We start from the raw sequence: 24,498 nt of genomic DNA, 5'->3' as shown, positions 1-24,498 counted from the left end.
TACATATTTTACAATATTTGAAAAAAAATGCAAAGAGAAAGAAAAAAATGTTTGAATTGACACGGTAGAAAGTTCATAATATTGATGAAGAAAGCTGGGACAGGGAAGAGAGCAGTAGCTAAAAGCTAGTAAAATGCTCTCAACCCTATGACGACATATTTCTTTTGGCCTCAAAGAAAGATAAAAAGAACGAAGTATATCCACCAAATAGGTGTAAATATATTTATTTATTAAATTAAAAAATGAATTATGGCAACCAAAAGCTGATATAAAAGAATTTCATGCTACGGTTTTTTTCACTTTAAATCAATGACAAATTTTTAATAATATAGAAGGGAGAGAAAAAGCTAGATAAAAATTAAAATAAATAGAATCCACACTTGATATTAACTATCTACATAACCAAATCGAGTTATTGTTTCCATTTAAATTTACCTGTCAAATTATTTATTATGTGATATAGAAAATTATCTCTCTCTCAGGTTAAATTAATTTTTCATTTCATAATATTTGCTTAAATTTCATTTATTGTCTTCACATTCATTAATTTGTTAATGTGACATTGCTATTGCGGTACTTTACTAACCACAGTTAATGAAACAGAAGGAAAGTTGCTTTCACTATCAAAGGAGCTCCAACTGAGTTTTTGTGAAAAGTTCATAATTGGTTGTATAATTAGTTCAGAAGTACGAGTCAGCAAAAAGAATAATTTTTTAAGAAGGACCAAGTGAGTCACTTCACAAGACTTGATGTGGGGGAAAGATAAAAAGCTATGCATAAAGTAGGGGTACTGATAAGGACATGAATGGAAGACACTATGCCGATTAATCTGGTATGTCACTATAGCAGTTTGGTTATGGAGAACAGGTGTTGAAAAAAAAAACAAATAGTATTTTGGCGAGAGGAGGGGAGGTTGAAGGAAAAGAAAACCTCTTATCAGTGATAACAACAAGTGCTTTTGTACATATGTTACAGACAAGCACGCACACTGTTCATTCCAAGGGATTTTCATCCAGAAGATGGTTAAATAGTCATTTCGAACAATGCTAAGGATTTATTTCAAACATTCAATGGCAGATAATTCCAAATGTAAATACCCCGGAAGAAAACTGTATTTTTCTTGAAATTTGTTCTCGCTGTAGAGGTCGGGATACAGTTTCTGGAGGATAATCTCATTGGATATCCGTGTGCAGGGATAGGAAAAGAGGGAATATATGTTGGTTTATGTAGTGAGTCATACATTATTATAGATAATCAATATTTTACCTAGCTATCTAACAGAAGAATTTACCAAAGTTTAAAAAGAGGAGCTGTGTGCTCATTAAAAATGATCATCCTCAATATTTTATTTGGGGAAATAATCAGGGGTTGTAGAGATGTTTGAGTAGCAGATGATCATACTTCCAAGCAATAAGTTAATTTAGAGAAAAATAGTGAAAAATATAACATGCGTATTACAAAAAGGGTAAAAAATGTCTTGCTTTTGAAAATATGTATATAAAGGAGTTTAATGATTTGCTGACTTGTAGTATATGGTTAGACCATGAAAGATGCTCATCAATTAAAACTCTGAGGTATTTAACCGAATCAACAAACTTTAACTCATCCTGTTTGAATTTTATTGGCAATGGCTTGAGCAGTAGGAAGTTCAATACCAGGGTATTGTCGCCGAAAGCACAATGAACAGTTGTTAAATATCGGAGCATACAACTCCAGTGTCAATGTCACTTGCGGTTATATTGACTGTTCTAAAACAGTTGAATTTTCTATTTGAAATTCATCTTTACATTATTCAGTTGTCTATACCTTGTATTAATAGGGGAGAGTGACATATCTACTCTGCTGCGTATCGAAACTTTTTATGATCATGATAAATTTCTTCATGTTTTTGATGAATTCCATAGTTTCTCTCTGCTATGTTTATGTTTCCATCGTTTGATAATTCAACTGTGCAAAAATAGAAATGAATTACCTTTTGTGTGGGTTATATAATACAATTGAACGACTAACGTAGTTGAACCCAAAATTGCAAAAGAGCCATGACTATACGCGTTTGGGAACTATATGAAGTTCCTTTATCAGTAGCAGAAACAAAGAAAAATACCGAAAAAATATACTCTTTATAGCGGGAGTTACTTGCTGTTGTAGACAAAAGAGTCGAATTCAAAATGAACCGTAAACAAGAGAGCAGAGGACGACGGAAAAAGAAAAATGGTGTAGCCAATCACAAATGAGAACGTGATAGTGATGCTGATGGAGAATAATAATTATTGTAGAAACTGTTGCCAGATTTTTGAGAAGGGTGGTGTGCTAGTTAGGTCGTTGACCAACTGGTTTGTGTTTTTGTTGATGTGGAATGATTCGAAGAAGTCCAAGTCAGACGGTGAGGGGCATTTTTTAATGATTTTTGGTAGAAGTCAAGTCAAATTTATGGTCAAAGGATCAGCAGTGTTGGGCTATGAATATACCGTTTAAATGAGCATAGAAGATAGGTAACCAACCAAGACTTTAACCGCTCATCCATAGACCAACACTGCTGATCCTTTGACCATAAATTTGACTTCTCTTCTGCCAAAATCATTCAAAAATGCCCCTCACCCTCTGACTTGGATTTCTTCGAATCATTCCACATCAACAAAAAGACACACCAGTTGGTCAACGACCTAACTAGCACACCACCCTTCTCAAAAATCTGGCAACAGTTTATACAATAATTATTCTTCTCCATCAGCATCACTATCTCAATCTCGTTTGCGATTGGCTCCACCATTTTTCTTTTTCTGTCCTCCTCTGCTCTTTTGTTGCCTGTTCATTTTGAATTTGACTTTTGTCTACAACAGAGTAACTCACGTTATAAGGAGTATATTTTTTCATTATTTTTCTTTGTTTCTGCTACTTTGTTCTGCTATACATGTTTCGGAACTTCATATAGTTCCGAAACATGTGTAGCCATGGTTCTTTTGCAATTTTGGGTTCAATTATGCCGGTCGTTCAATTATGCAAAGATAGTTGGAGATATGCTTCTTCCACTGCACAAGTGGTTTTATTTCAGCCACAGTTGTTTCATTTCAGCTTATTTTAGTTTGGAATTCAGTTTTCTTTTTTGAAAGATAGATGGACATTGCATAGATCAAATAAAATGAAAAAGGGAAGACTACAGTACAAGCAAACCTGCCAGAGAATAGTATAGCATCTATATGTCATTTTAAGAAAATAAATTTCATTATGTTATTTCATCTCAAGGAAGCAATTAAAATCATCAGGGGATGATTCAGTAGGCCATCATCTAAAAGTGATTGGAGCAGGTTAAGGGTTAATAAGATGACCAAAAACAAAGTAAAATTTTCCATTGTTTAAATTATATGAATTATTATTCCATTAAATTATTATGTTAATTTTTAATTTCTTTTATTTTCAGTTTGGAGAAATTGCTTTTGTAAATTTAGTGAATAAGAAAGAAGTTGGTGGAACATATATCAATGTTGGAATATCAGCACTTGATATTTTAAAAGATGAAAGCCGTGATACAACATATTTGTTGGTAAGATTTTTTGTATGTTTAGTTGTTTTTTCCTTCAAACACACTGGAACTCAGTTACATCATGGGTGGGTATCATGGGACATTATTTACTCCTCCCCCATTCCCCTGTTATAGCCTAAACATTGTATAAAAGCGTATATACAAGTAAATTTTGATAACTCATTAAATTAGTAGGGCACATGCATGTACCCAGGATAGCCTATTTTGCAGTTGTCAAGGACTTATACATTACATTTCAAAAATTTATAGGATTGATAATTGATCTTAGCTGCTACGTTATTCCACCATTCTGGAATCGGCATCACTGTAGAATTTCTTGATGATGCTGAAACCAGATTTATGGATACATTACTGATATCATCAGTTGCGAAACTTGTTTTTCACATTTTGCTAACCATTTTTGTGGTAATGGGGAAATCTATTTTCATTAGAATTTGTTAGAAGAAACTACTCTGAATAAATCTGTTTCCAGAGGTTGAACAACACAATTCATATGAAATGGTAAACAATTTTGATACATTCAGGCTAAACAATGTTGAAATATAGGCATTAAATTATCAAAAAAAACCAAGTTTACAAATTTTCATTTTGAATTCTTTCCATACAGACAGTCGTTTTTGAAATTGCTCATTAGTAGAGCCCAGAAGTTCAAGCAAAATGCAATAAATTCTTTTTTTTTATGTTTAAATTTTTTTGTAAAAATGCTTTTTTTTTTAACTTTTGGTACCGTAAATGCCTATTTTGACATTGTTTTATGTTTGTCCTTCAATCTTAGAAGCTATATTCAGTAAAATTGATATTTTAGTTTTCGTGAACCACAAGGAAATTGGTAAAAAAATTTGAATAATTAGTATCAATTCTTATGAGAAAGCACTGAATGCAACCAATAAGCTTATTTATTTATTTTTATTGCTTACATTTGCTCAAATGTAACTACTCAGGCCTATTTAAATGCAAATGGGAGTTAATGCATGAGAGATAAACATCTGACAAGGCTTGGTATTGTCAGGCATAAAAGAGACAAATACTTTTCATCTCTGTTGTGCATAGTTTTCAGATAGAAATTAACATACCATCAAATTCACATTGATATTGTACGAACGGATTCCAATTTAAAACATAATTATTGTAATTATTCACTAATTATTGTTCTTTAATTTTAGCTACCATTATTTTGCATGTAAGCCAATTAGATGTCTAGTTGAATAAAAGCACCTCTGACCTAAGCTTAAAGGATCACAATAAATGATAACTTCTTTTTGACATGATAGTATCAACTTTGTTAGGATCAACAAAGTTGATCTACTCTTCCATAATAATGTAGTTGTTATAAACTAATAAAGAAACAGATGGAATAAATTTAGTTATTTTATTCATTTTTCGGACCCTTATTATCTCCATTTTCACTTATTTTTCGTTTTTATATCAATTATAAATGCCTTTTTCAGTGCCTATTTTAAGAATTTTTAGTGCCTAAACTTCTGGTCTCTACTCATTAGTCATACCACACCCTTTTGGTAGATCAATTCAGCACAGATAATTTTTTAAAAAATTTATATCATATGGTTTTGCTGGTTTTCAATCATTAAAACTAGAAATTTTTTCGAACTGAGTTACTAAACAATAAATCAAACAGGAAAAGGAAATAAAATTCTTATATTTTGTAAGACATACAAAGGGTACAGTTTCCAAAAAACAAGTGCTATTTTCTTTTTCTTACAAGTTGTCATAAAACACCTGGAGTTATCTTTAGGACTGGCCCAACAATTCCTTACACATTGCTCAGTGGACAGAATGTTAACATGGCTTTTCGAGCCAGAAACTAAGGTCGGGAAAAAAATGTCACCTATTGTATTCCTAAATTCAGAAATGCCAAAAATTTTTTAAACATTTACTGTTTAACAAATTTTTCAGCAGCCCATAGCCCTGGATAATGAAGATCTAAAAAATTGGTGGAGAGATACAATGTCTCACTGCTTGTGGATTTTCCTCAACTGTCTACGTTTGCTCATGCTAAAATCCTGCCAACTCCGAATCATCCAAAATATTAAAAAAAATAAATTGAATTGAAAAAGAAATTTTAACAACTCTTGGATAAAAAAACTCAAAAAGTGTTTGCGTAAAAGTTTAAATTATTGAAAATTTGAATTAACCAGGTTCAAATTTTCTAAGTTCTGCATTTACCATGTGCTAGCCAGTGATATACAATGCATCACAAAAGTTTAGACACTAGTTGAGATCACATAGTATCTGGAAACTAGTAATTGCCAAATCATAAATTAATTATCACTTATTAGGGTGAACATGTCCTTATTTTTGAAGTAATAAAATTAGACTATGCACTTTATAGACACCATGATGACAGAATAAATAAAAATAGCATTTAAGCAATTGACTCAAAAGTTTAGACAAAGTCAAATTTTCAGCTAAATAAATAAATCGAAAATCTTGTCAGATGTTTAATAAGCATTTTTTTCATTAATAAGCAAGTTAATGCAGGTTTCCATGAAAGAAATTCTTGTATTATCTGCAGCTCAAAATTATGCCAAAAACTGTCAATAGAAGCTCCAAGGTCTTTTACAGATGAATACTATTCATTATTTTCATAAACCCCTCTACAATATACAGCAAAAGTTCTCAATAGGTTTGAGATCGAGTCACGTGCTGTGTCAAAAACTTCAATATTTTGCTCATTAAACTAGGCTTTTTCATGACCTGTGATGTATGCACAATCTGCCTATGACTACAACCTGCCTGTATTATAGTGCTGAAACTCCATGAAGACCAGATAATAGATCACGTTCTAGTATCTGTATGTAATGCTGAGTTATTTTGATCACTTCTAAGAGAGGTCATTGATACCTGGCCACACTGCAGCATAATGCAACCGAAACCATCAGTAAACCACCACCTTGTCTGTGACTACAATTAGTCTGTGGTTCCTTGTGCAAATCGTGTAAATATTACCCTCATCTATCTGATCCATCTAGGTTCCATTTCTTCATATGGCGCACACTTGTGAGCCCAATGTAATACTAACCTACCTGTTTCTCGTATATGCAGAGTTGCCAACTGCTACAGATTGTCCGTAGTTTCTACAGATGGTTGCAATGAACAGAGCTATACAGGAGACACTCTCTCAATGCTATGAAAATTGGTTTAAAAAATTGGGTCTTTTAATTTTCCTTGTGGTGTTTCACTTATTATTTTTTTAATTGCATCGATCTTTACCGTAACAATGAATAAGCATGTGAGAGAGTTCAAGAGAAGACAAACTTGGATCTGATCTGTTTTATCTGTGCGTGGAAGGAAACCTTTAAAGCCGCATGTAAACCCGCCACTCTACTCAAACCCAAACGTGCAAAACCCTGTTTTTCGTCAAAACCACTCACGTTGTGGTCTAAAAACAGATTATCGAGTGGTTCAGCATGGCCAGTCCGGACCCGGCTTCATTTGCATCAAAGCTGCTTGAAAGTTTACTCTTAATGCACCTTTGATTTGCATAGTGCATGGTCGAGCTCACGGAACTTGTGTCAGAAAGAATGCATCATCGTAGGAACTCTGATACAAGGAAAATGGGAAGGGGGGTCTAGGGTTGCTAGATGTCCGTATATACGGCCCAAAAGGCGTATGCAGGTTGCGATTGTATTGAATATTCATGAATTACTGAGGGACTCTGCGACCTCTGAAAGTTGCTTCGGGTGGTTGGGGGGGGGGGGCTCATGTCTTCTGAGCCTTCTAGGTTCCAGTGCCAATGAGGTGCTGTATTTAATGAACTTTCAATTTTTTTTTAAATTGAATTTTTGAGTGATTATCTTTTATTGTACTATGATTATGTTGCCCTAGGGGTGTACCCCCCCCCCCCATGGCAAACCTGAACACTCATCACCACTGAGAAGCTTTGAACCAATGTTGCCATGTCTGTACGTGTACGAATCGTATCCATTCACATTGAGAGCTTAGATGAGCTTTTAAATTTCAGCGCAGTCAACCTTTGCGTAGATGCCAGTCTTTAGATTCTGCTGTCATCTCTTTAAACTTCAACACGTGGCCTTCCTGATTAGTGTTCAGCCCTATATATACCACCTCTAGATAATATTTGGTAAATAGACATTTTGGAACGCTGTGATAGAACTGAAATTTCCAAAACAGTTTTCCCTTCCAATTTCAACTTCTATATCCTATTTACTTTTTCAGAACTGCTCGCTGCAGCTCAAATAACTGATACTATTGTGTGGAGAACATAAATGCTGAACAGCGGCTACAACATTAATGGCAAATTTTCATGTTTCGATGACCAGTCGCAAAAATTCTTTATTGTGTCTAAACTTTAGCAAACATAAATTTCGCTCTTTTCACAAAAAATTATTTCAGGGCTCCCACTTGTCCTACTTTTCCTACTTTTTTGGTAAAATGGCCTACTTTTGTCCTACTTTTTAGTTTTTCCCTAGTTTTCCTACTTTTTACTGAATCCTATCTACAAAATTTGTCTGATTTTGATTGAGGAGGGAATCATTGATATATTGCCAAATAATACAAATGTATTAGATTGCAATTAATGATTCTGCCAAAGCAGAAATTGTATCATTTTTCACGATATTTGGAGGTGTATGTGGACCATTTTGTCTATTTTCTTTTGCTTAGTTTGAGGGTTCAACAAGTAGAGTAGTGATTAAAAACTTCTTGAACAATAACTCAATATATCAGATGTTTTCTTATAAGTATAATTGGTTACTTTTCTGGGCAATTCACCCATCATTCTTATTACTGTAAGTTCTTCATCTTTTTTTCATAAATAAACATGAACCAATTTGAAAGAAAAAAACAGCTAAATTAGTGCTTGTTACAGGAATTTTTTTTAACACTTTATGAATTAAGTACAGGCTTTTGGCAACAAATTTGAATGATATATACTTGAAGTTCTAGCGATGATTCTCTCAAACCGGCTGAAATTTAACAAGTAAAGGGAAAAAAGATGTGTGTAGTTGGCTTCTTTTCTTCCCCGCACCAGACACCCTTCTCCATATATGTGATACTAGATTTTTACTCATTAAACTGTAGCAAGGGAGAAAAAAAAAATAATACTGAGGTAGAGAAAATAAAAACCAATTAAAATTTATAGAGTTATCAGTAATGTATCTTGATTAGGGAAAGAACAAAGGAAGCTCAAATGTATTTCTTCCATCTACTCTAGGCCGAGATACCTTGCCCTTGTTCTAGGTTTTTTTTCTAATAATGAACACCTCTAAAGTAGTAGATTTGCCTTGTTTTTGTGTGTGGTATAGCAAGAGGTTAAGAAGCAAAAAGTTGAAATTAATTTGTTAAATAGGGAAATCAATTGCTAAATCTTTATAATCATAACAAACTCAGTAGATTTTAATAAAAGTCTGTATAGACCATTTTGTTTTTATCTTTCAATCATTGAAGCTGTTAAATCAAGGTCTGATATATATCATTAATATTTGTTGTTTTGTTAACTGTGCAACAACGGGAATTTTGAACCACCTAGAATGACAGAAAATAGCTATGTTGACTTCAATTTAAAAAAAATCATAATTTATTTCCCTTTATCAAAACTTCTTACAAACAGCAAGCATTTATTTTCTTTGGCACATTTTTGCAATAAGGATTTTTCAGCATTTCCTTGAAAATTAACTGTTTAGGTGTAATCAATGCAGCCACATATAATAACATGTCAAAGTAGCTTTGTGTTCAAAATGGTTGCTTCTGTTATTCTAGTGTTAAATAAAAAAATGTTTCTTTTTTCTAAAAACAATATGTTATACAGGGTGCATAGGTAACAAAGCGTATGACATTTTACTGGCGAGCCATTGACTCTAGAAGCATTCTTCAAATTAGAGAAAGTATCCAAATAATGTGTAGCACTTAGATATGTCATTCATGTTGTAAGAAGTTGTGTAGTTATAAGCATAAAAAATAACTTTTTATACCATCCTCGTGTGCCCAAAAAACCCAATTAGAAAGTTGTTTCTCTGTCTCTCCTGATGATGCTAACAAAAAAAATTCAAGTTTCCAAGTGCAATATTCACTGACATATTCAAATTCAAAAACAGGAAAGTTGGGAAAGAAGAGTATTAAATGAGAAAAAAAACATTTTACCCACATTTAATGCTGTTTTTTCCCAACTTTCCTTTGTTTTTCAAATTTGAATATCTCACTGAATATTACACTTAAAAAAGGGGAATTTTTTTGTTGGCATTGGGAGAGATAGGGCAACAGCTTTCTAATTAGGTTTTTGAGCACAGAGTGTCCGTATGAAAAGTTAATTATTTTATTTTAATAACTATACAACCCCTTGCAACATGAATGACATATCTGAGTACTACACGTTATTTGGATACTTTTTCCAACTGGAAGAATGCCTCTAGGATCAATGGTTTGCCAGTCAAATGCCATACGCCATGATACTTATTCACCCTGTACAAAGTTTGCCCTGACTTTTTATCAATTGTAGCAATTTGGCTAATCAGATGGAAAAAGTTGTAGCCAAATGAGAGAGAACCTTAGCCAAATTGATTCGCCATAAAATGCGGATTCCAAAACAACTTATATAAAGTTCAAGATGAAAATATAAATCAAAATGCAAATCATGTATAAATAAAAATTGTTTAATATAAAATGCAAATTAAAGTAAAAAAAATATTTTAGTAGTTCAGAATTTGCAGAGATTTTTTTGTTGTCTACAATTTAAAAGCATTATTGAAATTCAATTGCTGGCTGCTGGGGCCATTAACAGGAACAGAAATACTGTTATATTTTTTACATTTATTCTGTTCCGTAACTATGTTTTAGTGAGGTTCATGATACTGAGGCAGAGATGCCACTCCGCTCTAATTTACCGGAGACCCAGGTTATTGGCAAAATCTGGGTCCTTTTTGAGTGAAAGTGGGTTCCTCTCGAAAAAATTGTTGGTTCCCCGTCATTTACAGGCACCCCTGGGAATCAAACAAATAATTGTTTTCTAAAAACAAGTTCAATCCAAAGATTTTCGGGAAAGTGCCTGAAATCCATTCCCTGCCATAAATTCATCCCCCTCTCTAATTCGCATGTACAGAGCTGCTATCTTGTGAAAGTGCCAGAAAACTCTTCATACCCATTCAGTTGACTACTTGCAGTGATGCAGTTGCTTTGCTCACTTCACTCACGCTTTAATTTTTCAAAAATAGTTTTTGTTATAACTTGTTTCAGTGCGAAATCAAGTTTTGCAGTTATTTATGCCCTACGGAAAGTTTTTCATCAATTAGTGATTGATGTTTATAGATCGCTAATTGAATATCGCGTTGCATATTTGTCATAGTCGTGTAGCTGTAGTCATTTAGTAGGGAACAGTCACAATTTTTGCTATAGCTGAATTCCTAAATTCGTACCCTGTGAGTTTCAGAGGGAAACTCATTCTTGATATATTTTTTCATGACTACTTGAGTTCATTTTGATTGATGCATGATCACTTGTCAACCTTTTTATACTGTGTTTAACACTTCTGTCTTATCCATGAAGAAAAGCTAATTATAATATATAAATATAATAAAGTAAGAAAAAAAATATGAGCAATATAAATATAACTAACTATACATACAGTATATATTAAATAATTATTATACATAATATAACTAATAAATATAAGCAACTAAAATAAATGTGTACATAATAACTGTGTAACGTATCGGCCATCGTTACATCCTAGATTCTATTTTTTATCTTTCCCCAACATAGTCAGCCTTTTGTAAATGACAACAATGAAACAATGTTTTCCACTATTATTATTTTGTTTTCCACAATTATTTATTAAATATTATATTATTAACATTAAATTTTTTGTTTTACACTTCTCAAATTTTTAAACAGAAGATTAAACATAAACAATTTTTTATAGTTTTAGCTTTAGTAAATATTGCACATCAAAATTATTTTGGTCTCACTGATCTGTCTGGGGAAGTTCATTGCACCTACGCGTCGGCTTCACTAACTGCATGGACGTCACCGGCCAGTATTCCAAGTAGTCGAGTCCCGAGACGATGTCTGTTCAGCATTTCACATGATGGATGTTCTATGACGGCATCAGCACTGCTCCGCTGTCCCTGTCAAGGTTCCTTTCACCAGTTGAGTCACACTGGACCAGGTTTCGGTAAAGAGTCAATGTCTCGAAGAGAAAGCTAATTCTCCATCTCTCGTCTTCCCACGGCTGCTAGGTGTAAGAGCCCGTAGGTCGTAGATTCACCAGAACATAATGACGTTCTCTGCACGAGACGAGATGCCTTGCTAAGTGTTGAACTTGTATGTTTGTTTAGATCTGCTCTCTTTTCTCTGCACAGTGGTGGCTTTTAAAGAAAAACCATCTTTCCAAGAACCAATCAGACAGCAGAATCAGCCTGTAAAAACTTAACTGAACAGTAAAACTCATTTACGTATCATACGGAATAAAATACTATTTTTAACTTTTGATATATGGAAGTTGGCAACATGGAAAAGGTAAACATTGAAGACCTGACCAGGGTCCGCAACAATAGGCCTATTGCACATTGAAATTCTCATGAAATTATTCACCGTGAAGTGGTCCGTGGCCCACAGACGGTATGAAGGTAAAACACTGTACATTATTCTTGTATAATTACAATGCAAAACATTTATCACAATTTGATATTGCACATTAATATTTTCATTTTATGAAGTTAGACGACAACTCTGCGAAATTCCCACCAGCAATCCGCGGGACCCTAAGATTGAGAGAGGAAGGTAACACGACATGCTCCAGGATCCATCACACAGGTGTAAACTGAATTTATATGGGACATTGGTAGCCCGACCTCTGGTCCCGTTCTCGCCCGATAGCCAGGAGACCTCACCCCTGACTGCCAGACTTGGCGAACATAACTGGCCAGAGCCGGAATGCCAGCGGGTACTTCGGGTGGTTTCTGGTAACCGAGAGATCCCTGGGGCCTAAACTAGAATTAAATTGAAATGAAGAAATTTGTGAAGGATCCCAGGTCGTCATGTTACAACTGGAGAGGGGATAGGAATTATACGATACCTTTGACGAAAATCCAAAATTTGCATTGTTTTGATTTTTTTTTTTTTTTTGGTTAGGAAAAATTTATTCTGTACAATCACACTTACAGCATGATTAGGTATGAAGTTGAGTTACTTACATCAGTTTTCAAATTATTTTTACTCTAAATAAATTTTCGGAATTAATAATTTTGCTTGGGGAACGGCATTTGGGCACTTTCTCTTACTAACAAAAAAAGTTTAATTTAGTAGTATAACTAGGTTTAGTTTTTTTTTACATTCATTGCTAAGCATTCTATTGGTACAGAAAAGAGCTGCAAAGAAACCCATAGACACTGAGGAATTAACATGTGTAACTGTAGCCGCTGTGGTGGTCGAGTGGTTAAAGTGACGGACTCGCGATGCGAGGATCCGGGTTCGAACCCCACAGTGGTGGTCGGCTGAAGTTGGTTTTCTGTGGTTCCCAACTTCAAGGCGCAAATGCGAGCCGATCTCTCCGTTAGAAAGTCTCGCCACAGAGAGCAACAGTCCTACAACGATAAATCATTCAATCATAACACTTCACTCATAGTTAGAAAAACTGGTGACAGATGGCAGCACTACACATAACAAGCACTACACATAACAAGCATTACACAGAAACAAACTTCACGTCAGGTTTCACTACACGTACACACACATTCCCGCATGTACCAATTCGTTGGGGGTTCCGCGGGGGGGGGTGCATGTGTGGTGTAGCAGTAGTAGGTGGGCTCGGGGATCCATGATGTTCTTAAGTCAGCCATCTCGTTGGGCAATCTGCCTGTTGTGGCGTTGTATTTGTGTATAATTAAAAAAACTAATTTAAAACAAATATAATTATGTTAAGCATGTTACATACTGTATTTACTAATAAATCAGTATATAATTTCTGATTTTTCATTTCAGAAAACCTCAGCTTCAATAATAAATTTAAAGCAAATGATTCTGATCATCTTCCGATTCATATAAATCCATTTTTAGCAATTCCCAGCTGGAATGATTTCTTCCCCCCCCCCCTCCCCGATGGTCCACAACTGTGGTCTACCACCATTTAACTTCCACATATTTCACACCTGAATATGGGAGCTATGTCAGATTTGCATTGGCCCTGCAATCCCTAAAAAAGTAATAATCTTTTGCGCACTTTCATCTCGGATTTTGCAACCCTCCAGAGTGGACAAACCCCACCCTCTTTTTTCCAAATTTTTTTTTTTGCTCTTTCATCTTGGATTTGCTCCCCTCCCGGAGCGGCACCCCGTGTGAGTCCTAAGAGCTGCTTCTGCTTCGTGACAACATAATTGTTTTTCAAAGGGATAGCCAACTGAAAGTTAAAAAACTTCAGAAAATTGTATTTAGTCTGCGCATTAGTGGCCTCGGGTCCGAAACTGAGATTTTCGTGACGTGAAACTCACGACTGCATAGCGGTTTGATGACTGGATAGTTATGATACTTTTTACAGCTTTCTTTTTCCCCCAACGATCTCGGAAAATTGTATTATGATTCGAGCAAGCAATTCTTCAAAAAAAATCGCATTTGTAATCTCGTGAAAACGAAGTGAATTTATGCGGCGTACGTACCGTAATTTCTGATATATAACCCGCAGAAGGAAAACCCTTAGAAATTGGAAAATTCGGTATAATAGTCGCTCTCATTCCTTAACGCAACTTGATATTTCGTCAGCCTTATTCGTTTTTAAGGTCACATCCATCGAGCTTATATTACTGGAAGGAGCATCCAGCTGCCGCGACAGCATAGACATCAAATGCAAGGAAATCATGTGACTTGGTGGAAACAAAGTTTCTTTGCCCGTAGAAATGTACAGTTCTGTCTCTAACTATTGGGTTTTAAAGAATAAAAACAGGATAGAGAACTCATCTAAAGATGAAAAAAGATTAAATTATTTATTTCATTATATAATACTGAAATCATTTCTTTCATTAATGCTGGAATAATTTCTTTCATTAATGCTGGAATAATTTCTTTCATTAATGCTGGAATAATTTCTTTCATTAATTCTGGAATAATTTCTTTCATTAATGCTGGAATAATTTCTTTCATCAATTCTTGAATTTTCCTTCATTAATTCTGGTTTGTCCTTCATTATTTTTCTTTGATTAATTCTGGAATTTTTCTTTGATTAATTCTGGAATTTTTCTTTGATTAATTCTGGAATTTTCCTTCATTAATTCTGGAATTTTCCTTCATTAATTCTGGATTGTCCTTCATTAATTCTTGAATTTTCTTTCATTAATTCTGGAATTATTTTCTTTTTTAATTATTATTTCTTTCACTACTTCTGGAATAATTGCTTTCATCAATTCTGGATTTGTTTCTTTCATTAATTCTGAAATTATTTCTTTCTTTAATTCTGAAATTATTTCTTTCATTAATTTTAGAATTTTTTTCTTTCATTAATTTTAGAATTTTTTCTTTCATTAATTTTGATATTATATCTTACTTTAATTCTGGAACTACAGCTTTCATTAATTTTGAAATTCTCACTTTCATCAATCTGAAATTATCTTTCATTAATGCTGGAATTAGCGCTTTCAGTTATTTTGGAATTATCGCTTTCAATTATTTTGGAATTATCACTTCATTAATGCTGAAATTATTGCTTTCATTAATTTTGGAATTATAACTTTCAAATTATTTTGGAATTTTCTTCCATTAATTCTATAATTTTTCTTTCATTCATTTGGAATTATCTCTTTAATTAATTCTATAATTTTTCTTTCCTTAATTTTGGAATTATCTCTTTCCTTAATTCTAGAATTCTCGATTTCATTAATTCTGGAACTATTACTTTCATCATTCTGAAATTATCGCTTTCATTAATTTTGGAATTATCTCATCAATGCTGAAAATTATTTCTCATTTATTGTTTTAAATTCCTGTGGATACCATAAAAAAAAATAACGGGGGATTGTGTTTGTATTCACCAAGTCATGTGATCTTCTGACGATAAATGTTGGGAGACACCGTTCTCAGCACTGCCAAGGTGAAGACCGCTGACGTCATACTCTCTCCAGTAATATAAGCTCGATGGTCACACCTTATCGCGATCATGATAGACGGTGAGGTGGAGGAAAAATAAAATAAATTGGTACACAGGTTTTTTCTCCCAAGTATTTTGTTCTTAAAACTCGGAAAGTACGCATCCCACGGAAAGCGTGAACGCAATTTTTATGCATCCTTTCCCGAAATTCCGGGTATTTGATGTGCTATTGCACAGCGACTGCATCTCTGCTGAGAGAAAGATTATCATCAAGTAAAGGGTCAAACAATTGGTTGTTTTTTGCATGTAGGCTCTTAGGGGTGCGCTCAACTAGTAACGTTTGTAGATGAAGTTGATCGTCCCTGTCAACCCTCTACCCTCCTCTGGAACCATACCGAAAGTAACTGGACATTGTTCGCTATGCCAACAAAAATTTCACTTTCGAAATTTTGCACATGTGTCAAATATCCGATTTGACCATCAAGAGGCTGAATGGACACTCGTGATTTGGCGAACTCTATCTTTTATTCATTCGCCAAATGGAATATTTTGTCGCGATTTGGCGCAATGGCGATCGGCAGCGCAAACCCTGACCTGTATATATATCTTCAACAAAAACATAATTTTTGAAATATCATTTTGTATAATTCTAAAGTATTTTTCTTCTTAGATCATTTCTGTTTACTACTTCAGCACAAGTAAATGAGCTTGAAAAAGATTTTATATCATATTTTACAACTAATAATGAAGTTTTTTTCTTTTTTTTAAATGTTTTGTTCAAGATTACAGGCCATAATCGCCAACAGTGGAGACTTTTACTGGAGGAAAAGCGTTCCAACTTCTACTGGCCTCTTAATTCAGAAAATGAATTAACAGAAAATTGCGATGTCTCTAGGCGAACATCACCATGTGATAAGATACCTTTGAAAGGTAATGTAGTCTATATGCATTTTCAAAAGAATGTAAGTCTTTACAGTCTATGCCAACGTAAGAAAAATCTAGGTTAGAGATCCAAGACCCAGAGTAATTTTATGTTTCTAAAATTTTGTCCACAATTATAGTAGACATTTTCAGTTTACCCACCTCCTATACACAGCATCACTGAGCTGAAACCTTAAATTTTTGACACATTCTATGAATCTCTCCAATTTTGCAAATTGTGAACTCCGTCAAAGATCATGATGACCTGCTAACTTTCCCTCAGTAGAGTACTCTATTCCTGCTAGAAAGAAGAAAGGGGGGTGCGTATATATATTGGCCACTTCATATAGTGTCATTTCTTTAACAGACATAAAATAAATTGCTGTTTCATGCACCTGTCAAGTTCTTTGTACAAGGACATCAGAAATGTTTCTGATCTGGGGATGCTTGGCTTGAGCTTTATATAGGAAATTTGGTTTCTGAATCAATTCTAGGGGTACTCGATCCTGTGTTACAAAATACTGAGGCGCTTGAGCATAGCTCTGACACCACTGTCTCTGTAGCCAAACGTGTAAAGTTTGAGACTGACCACTTGCAAAGAGGGGAAGAAGTGCATTAAAACTAAGTACCCCTCCCCCCTTGACATCTGCATTACTATTGTAAAAATATTACATCATGTAGTACAGAGATTTGTCCATCTCTCTCTGTGTGTATGTTTTGATACAAATTTACACCCTTTGGCTGATCTTGGCTCTCACTTCACCTCTTACAATGTAGTTGCTTTATGAATAGATGCCTTAGCACATTCTAAAAGTCTGGCAGGACCAATTTTGCAATATGTAATATTGCAAATGTTTAAAGTGTAAGTTTGATCTCATATGACCAGAAGTTGAGTGTCTTCTAGAAAAAACACAAATTCATCTTCATACATTTGACTCTAGATTACAGTTTAGATGTTTTATTACTACTAAACCAGGCATGCATCTCGTACATATTCCTCTGCGGAACTTCTAACAAATTGGTACATGTTGGAATGTGCTTATGAGTGCATGTACTGAACCTCTTCCATGAAGTATGTTTCGGTGTAATGTTTGTTATGTGTAGTGCTGCCACCTGCCATTAATTTTTCCAACTATAAATGAAGTGTAATGATTGAATAGTATACCATTGTGACCTTTTGATCTCTCTGTGGCGAGACTTTTTAACAGGGAGATCGACTCACATTTGTGCCTTTAAGATGAGAACCACAGAAAACCAACTTCAGCCAACCATCACTGTGGCAACGGTGGGGTTCAAACCTGGGTCCTCGTGATGCAAGTCCATCACTGCCATCTACAACCACCACAGCAGCATTAAGATATTCTGCAAAGCTCTAGTTCTCTAGTTGATATGCTGGGCCACACTCTTCCAATCACCATTCTTTTATGGTCTTCAAACTTTGTTTTGATTATCTGCTTCATTATTTGCAACAGGAAGTTTTTCCACATCTATTTATTGACTTGTTATAGTGAATGTCCAGAAAGGTGTCAATGTAAAAATCGTGGATTTCCTACTTGCAGATTGGTGGCAATTTTCATAATTCATTATTATTCATTGATGAGAGCAAACTTCAAAAAAAAAAACTGGGATGTTTTATTAAAATTTTGAAGCTACAATTTTACTAAATGTTTTAAACATTTGAAATTGTAATTATACTGAAAAAATTTTAATTGTTAAATACAAATACAAGGCCACAACAGGCAAAATGCCCAATGAGGTGGCTGAGAAAAAGATTCCCATAGCAAATATGGATGTCTTATATTTCTAAAATACAGCATCCCCCAATTAAAAATGCAATTACAAAAACTAGGAACAATATATATATATAAAAAATGATATAATATACAATGTACATAAAATATATTTATGGGGTTGTCTTATTCTAAGTATGGATAACCTCGATTTACCTCCCCCCCCCCCACATGTACAATTGTGATATTTTTTTGTTGAGAAATTGTTAATACTAAAAATGCAATTATATTGTAATTTTTAATTCAAGTTGAAGTCTGTCTTAGTCTCCTTGTTGTCTCATCATCAATCTACTGCTGGATGTAGGTCTCCAATTTTTTCCATTTTACTCTGTCTGATGGTTTTGCCATCCAGTTGACTCCAGTGACTTTTCAGATCTCATCACTCCATCTTGTTTAAGGATACAAAACAAATGGTCGCAGTTGTTGTGTCATAGATTTTCTAAATGATATCAGTATACATCTTCTCTAACATACTAGCATCTAGAGCTTTAACAATAGCAGATGTGAAGACATCTGTGTCATAGTGCCGCATTTTGAGGACCCGGGTTCGAACCCCACCATCACTACAGTGTTGGTCAGCTAAAGTTACTTTCCTGAGTTCCCAACTTCAAGGTGCAAGTGCTAGCTGATCTCCCTGTTAAAGAGTCTTGCCACAGAGAGCAACAGGCTTACAACGGTACAAATTATTGAATCATTACACTTTGTTCATTGTTGCAAAAACTGATGGTAGATGGCAGTACTACATATAACAAGCATTATACAGAAATAATCTTCAACTTAGGTTCACAACACATACACACGCATTCTGGCATGTACCAATTTGTTAGAAACTGTGTAGAGGAATGTGTATGAGCTGCATGTATGGTTAACTAGTAGTAGTAGTAGATGTGAAGACAGTCAAAAGATTTTTCAAATTCAAGGCCATACACAATGGTAATTATGTCAGATATTCCTTGTGTCTCACTATGAATTCCCTGATTGTTTTTATATGATTAATTGTACTAAATCTACTTCAAAAACCTGCTTGTTCTTTTGGTCGAACAGCATCCAATGTGGAGTCAAACCCAGGGTCGTATTTTTGTTTTTACCGCCTGTGGGCTATACAAATTTTGCTGCCCCCTCCCATTCCAGTCTAACTTTTTTACCTCCGTTTCAACCCTCCCATGCCATTACTAATAAATTATAAACAAACAAAAGACAAAAAAGTGGTACTGTATATAGTTGCACCTAAATTTTAGTTTTCTGTCTTGCATTCATATTCTATTCTAATCCATAATGATTGCCATATAATGGGTGGGGTGCTCAACCTCTGACCCGTAGGCATCTACTCATTGATGAAAAACACTGATAAATTAATTTCAATGTGGTGCATATATTAGAATATGAAAATATCTCTGCACCAATCAATGGTGGGGAGATACTTTCTGCGTACTTGGTTATAGTCTAGCAACAAAATCAGTAATGCATTACATAATATCTATACATATTATCTTTAATCGCACGTCCTAAAGTGTATTTTGAAATAACGAATTACTTTTTTTAAATTGTTTCGTGGACCGATTAAAATTCTAGATGGGGTCCGCCAGTAGTTTGTGCACTCGTGTGATTTGAATGCTTGCATTACTTGAATGTACAGAGTAGAAGAAAAGATAGCAGTGGAGTACCAGACATACCTGTCCACCCCCCCACACCCCCGCGCAGTTGTAGCCCTGCAGTGGAGAACCTTTTTTATCCAATTTTGAGCGACAGGCAATCCAGTCTTCCATTTGAAAAAGTCTCCCAGCAGGGGGCAGGCAGGCTTTCAACATGATGCCTACATAATACAAAAATACAAGAATCTGCCATTTTCATTGCAAAATAATGGAAGACTGGTGGTGGCACCACTAGAACAGAGAGCATGCATAATAGGGTAGAACGAAAAAAAAAAATTTCGAAATTGCCATTGTAATAGAATTTAAAATATGCCTTTATGTGAAGAAATACAAATACAAAAACAATGGCACAACGTGCAAAATGCCCAACGAGGTGGCTGAGAATGCCATTCATAATTTTTTTCCCCAAAATTCAAACTTCTTGAGGTTCCTCATCGCCCCTGAAGATTTAAGCATGTGTGGAATTCTCTAGCACAGCGGTTCTCAACCTTTTCTGACTCGCGGAGCCTTTTTCAGTGTATAATTTCTATGGCGGAGCCCTGTTTAACTCGAGAAGCCCTTTTTAGTATATGGGGTATCCTTTAGGCCTCTTTTTTTTTTGTTTGTTCATCAAATTTATTGATTTATTTTATTATCCTCGAGTGGCCGCGGAGCCCCTGGGACCCCCAGCGTCAAAGGTAAAGTTGACTGATCTAATGTATATATGCATATATGAATTGACATCATCATCTTACCCCCCCCCCCACCCAGAAATAATGACCGTGCTCCCCCACCCAGACTTCCAGGTCTATCTCCGCCTATGGTGTATAACAGTCAAAATGATGACCAGAAGCTTTTATTGTTGTGACATTTTAGGAAATCCCCCCCACCACCAAAGAGTAAACCCACGGGTCTCACCCACCTATGGCGATGTTAAGCTTTGTTATTTGCTAACTCAAAGTATGAAGGCACAACAATCAAGAAAAGATTCAGCTATTGCAGACATTCTTAAAATTTTCGTGCCAAAGACGGAAAATATTTGGAAAACTGCTTGAATTCCTACGGTTTCTCACCAACGGATATGCAAAATTTTAAAATACTTTTACTGTGAATACAAGAATCTTCAAAAAAATATGAAAAAAAGGAAAGATTCTCAAACTTTCAAGTTGAACGTGAAATGATTTCAGTGCAAAGCATGGAAATTTTTCGACATTGCAGCATGCAAATGTGATTTTGAAGACTAAGTGTAACAAGTTGAGAAAGATCCCAAATTTAGAGCGAGATTTCTTGCAAGATCAAAGAAGTACACGCAAGATGGCCATTGGTCGAGTAGATGTCCTAACAACTAAGAAATTGAAAAACAACGAAGAAAGGAAAATGAAAATGGTATCCCGTTTGAAGTCATCTCAAGAAGAAACGGCAGAAACTAGTTCATCAACCACTGTAAACTCATTTATATCCAAAGATTCTGAGGAAAGTGATCTATGTAAGCCAAAACACAGTTTACCGTTGAAGTTAGCATTTCTATCTATCAGTACTGAAGCTGGTCCATCAATCGGTGCCGAAGCAAGTACTTCATTTGCTTTTGAAGTTCTACCATCATCCTCTCAGATGAGAACTAAATTACCAAATGTTCCTCTTGCTTGTGATAGAACTGGTGTGTCTGATCAATCAGCTGCAATTATTGCGAATGCTGTGCTGGAAGATGTTGGGTTATTGATGAAAGAGAAGCCAAATATGACAATAGACCAATAATTTCAATATGGAAATTAGAAATGAAGGATTATAAGAAGCAGAAATTTGTACATTCCATGTTCCGAAAATAAACTTTTCTGTTAAGCAGTATTCGGAACTAATTTCACGGGATCAAATGCGAGTGACTGAACCACCTATTATAAAAAATCAGGAAATGGACCCACAAAAATAATCAGAACCTGCTTTTCCATCTATACCGAATTTTCCATGTCACACACAAGCAGTTGAACGGTGCGTATGACTCGTAACTGAAGCATTTCTTGCTGTATCAACAACCGAGAGTCGTGAAGGCTTCATTCAAGCCAGAACAAAATCAAGGAGTACTTTCCATCGTTAAAAAAAAAAAAAAGGACTATTTTGCAAAAATGTGAAATGTAATAGTGTGATAACAGAGGAAGCAATAGAGGCATTCTCCTGATACCTATATCATCAAACTATGTTTTGTTTAATTTGGAACATGGTTATAGTTTTGTCCCCACCCCCCCCCCCCCCAAAAAAAAAAGGTTTATTTTCATCTCCCTCTACCAATCACTATATTCGGAGTGCTTGAAAAATTCTCCTTTCAACTGCCATGACAGCTGCAAATATGCTTGTGAGTTATAACTTATATAAAATGGAACTCTTGTTTTTTTTTAACTTGTGAGTATATATATATATATATATATATATATATATATATTTTCAGTTTTTCCTCATGTACTGAATAACTTAAATTAAATGTTTTCTTTTTTATCTTTTTTTTAAAAATACTTTTTAAAAATCATCAACTTCGTTTATGTTTGAAAAGATTTTTATGTGTAGTTAGAAAAGTCTTTTTGCTCGACCATTAGGGTCTGTGAGGAACCTCAAGATATCAAAATATTTTCCTAGATTTTGGTATAACTTCTTAAAACCTAGAAAGACATCTTTTCAATACTAAGGCAACATCAATTTCCAAAAAAAGTGAAAAAACACCCTTTTTCGTTCCACCCTAATGCATAATTCTCACAACATAAATATGTTAGGGCCACACATACACTCAAAAAAAATGTTCTGGCATATAACAATAATTTGTTAGAAATTCCTCAGAGGAATATTTACGAGATGCATGTATCGTTGAGTGTAGTTGTAGTGGACACCTACACTTTGTGCTACTTTTTTACTACACACACCTACAACTACACTTATCGTTGAGTATAGTTGTAGTGGACACCCCTTTTTGTGAAATGGATTTGTTTCACTCATTCTTTGTATTAATTTCATATATATTTTTATTAGTGAAGGCCAGTTTACTACTACCAAAAAATGTTAATTGCAATATTTTTATTTATACAAGAGTAGAACCCCTAAAGTCTGTGGCTCAGTGTGGCTGCACCCATCATTCAACACTAGGGGCAGCTCTATTATAGGTGTTGATTGTATGGTGTGTGTGGTCTGACCAATTCGTATAACTAGCAAAGGTAATATTAGACATTTTAATAACACCTAACTTTGTGAGGTTTTTTTTTTCAGTTTTAATAAATAATAGGAATTCTTTCATCTTATCCCCAAAAAATTTATTGAGAAAAAATTCCAGAGTATGTAATTTTTCTTTATTAACCCATTTATGCCAGAAACTTTTTTTCAGCAAAATCAAATTAATGCATATATTTGCTGTATTTATGTCAAGAATATGACAAATTTGTATTTTTAAAAAATCCTATATATTTTACATAGAAGTCTGACAGGTCGTGAGTAATCTGTTGGACACGAGATTGTCTTAAAGTGTGTAAATATCTGTAATTTTATCAATTCATCACAAATATTTGGAGATACTTCTTTCGTTGCAATGGTATGATATATAATGATAAAAAAGCCTACATCTAAAGATTTGGAACAAAAAAAATACATTTTTTCATGAAAATTTGCCAAAGAATGATGTATCATGCAAACGGACATCACATTTTTTGCACGCTTTCACAGTCTTACTTTTACTTAAAGCACATCTGTGCTTTGGATTGCCGAAGGTAATTTGTGTCCCTCTGTGATTTGTTCAAGTAGAGCTCTGAATTCTTTTTGTCATTGGACCTGTAGCTTTTGGTGGTTTTCCATACATTTCGAGTAAAGCCCAAGTGACTTCTGTTGGGAGCATAAGATTGTTAATTTTTAATCCATAAGATCTACTTAATATCCAAGCATTGTTCACATACATCAAATAACAAAAAGATTATGGGCCCATACCACTTTTTACTTCAAATTACAATTCTGTAATTGGAAATATTATCACCCTTCAAATCAACGTTGCCCATATCACTGTTATATTTAGAAATTAGATAATTTACTATAAAAAATTCATAATTTCCTTGTTACTTGCCAAAATTAGCATAATAAGTTTCAATTCACTATTTTAAAGTATAATTGGTCAGAAAAATTAATAACAAAGAACAATGTTTTGTTCCTTTGATGACTGTAATGCCGCGACATAGAATATTAAAAGTAAATATTTTGGCAAAATATTAGTTTTTAGAAGGTATTCATTTGTGAGCAAAATTCCATCTCACAGGCATGTTACTTTTATGAGGTCGTTCTTTTCCCAAATGGCGTAAAAATAAGAGCAAGTTCAAGCAGAACGATTGATCACTCTGTTTAGGATGGAATTATGCAAAAAATAAATACTTATATGCATGGGGTTGAAAAACTTCCATTGGGCATGAATGGGTTAAAGATGGTGTTAGTCTTCCAGTCACGTTATTGGTTAGTTGGCAAATTATCCAGCAGAGTAATTGCTTCAATATTCATCCAATCAGTGTCAAATGTTTGTCATTTTTGTAGTCGCCAAATGGTTCTTGAATCATG

The 24,498-nt window shown here is 34.4% G+C and overlaps 1 protein-coding gene across 7 annotated transcripts in view; it reads left to right on the top strand.

Moving 5' to 3' along the window:
* Positions 1-24,498, top strand: part of LOC149065639 (uncharacterized) — a 232,941-nt gene that overhangs the window by 33,560 nt on the left and 174,883 nt on the right. For all 7 annotated transcript variants that reach the window (XM_089253544.1, XM_089253545.1, XM_089253542.1 and 4 more), the window contains 2 exons: positions 3,419-3,541; positions 16,370-16,517. In XM_089253544.1, the coding sequence (XP_089109670.1) occupies positions 3,419-3,541; positions 16,370-16,517 (271 nt within the window). The remainder of the gene's footprint in view (positions 1-3,418; positions 3,542-16,369; positions 16,518-24,498) is intronic.

This window comes from Pholcus phalangioides, unplaced genomic scaffold, assembly GCF_987345545.1.
Source record: "Pholcus phalangioides strain wild (caught in Gottingen) unplaced genomic scaffold, Ppha-v1.0 ptg000039l_1, whole genome shotgun sequence".
In the NCBI taxonomy this organism is placed as follows: Eukaryota; Metazoa; Arthropoda; class Arachnida; order Araneae; family Pholcidae; genus Pholcus; species Pholcus phalangioides.
The sequence above is the reverse complement of the archived record's forward strand: the minus strand, read 5'-3'. Positions and strand labels throughout refer to the sequence as shown.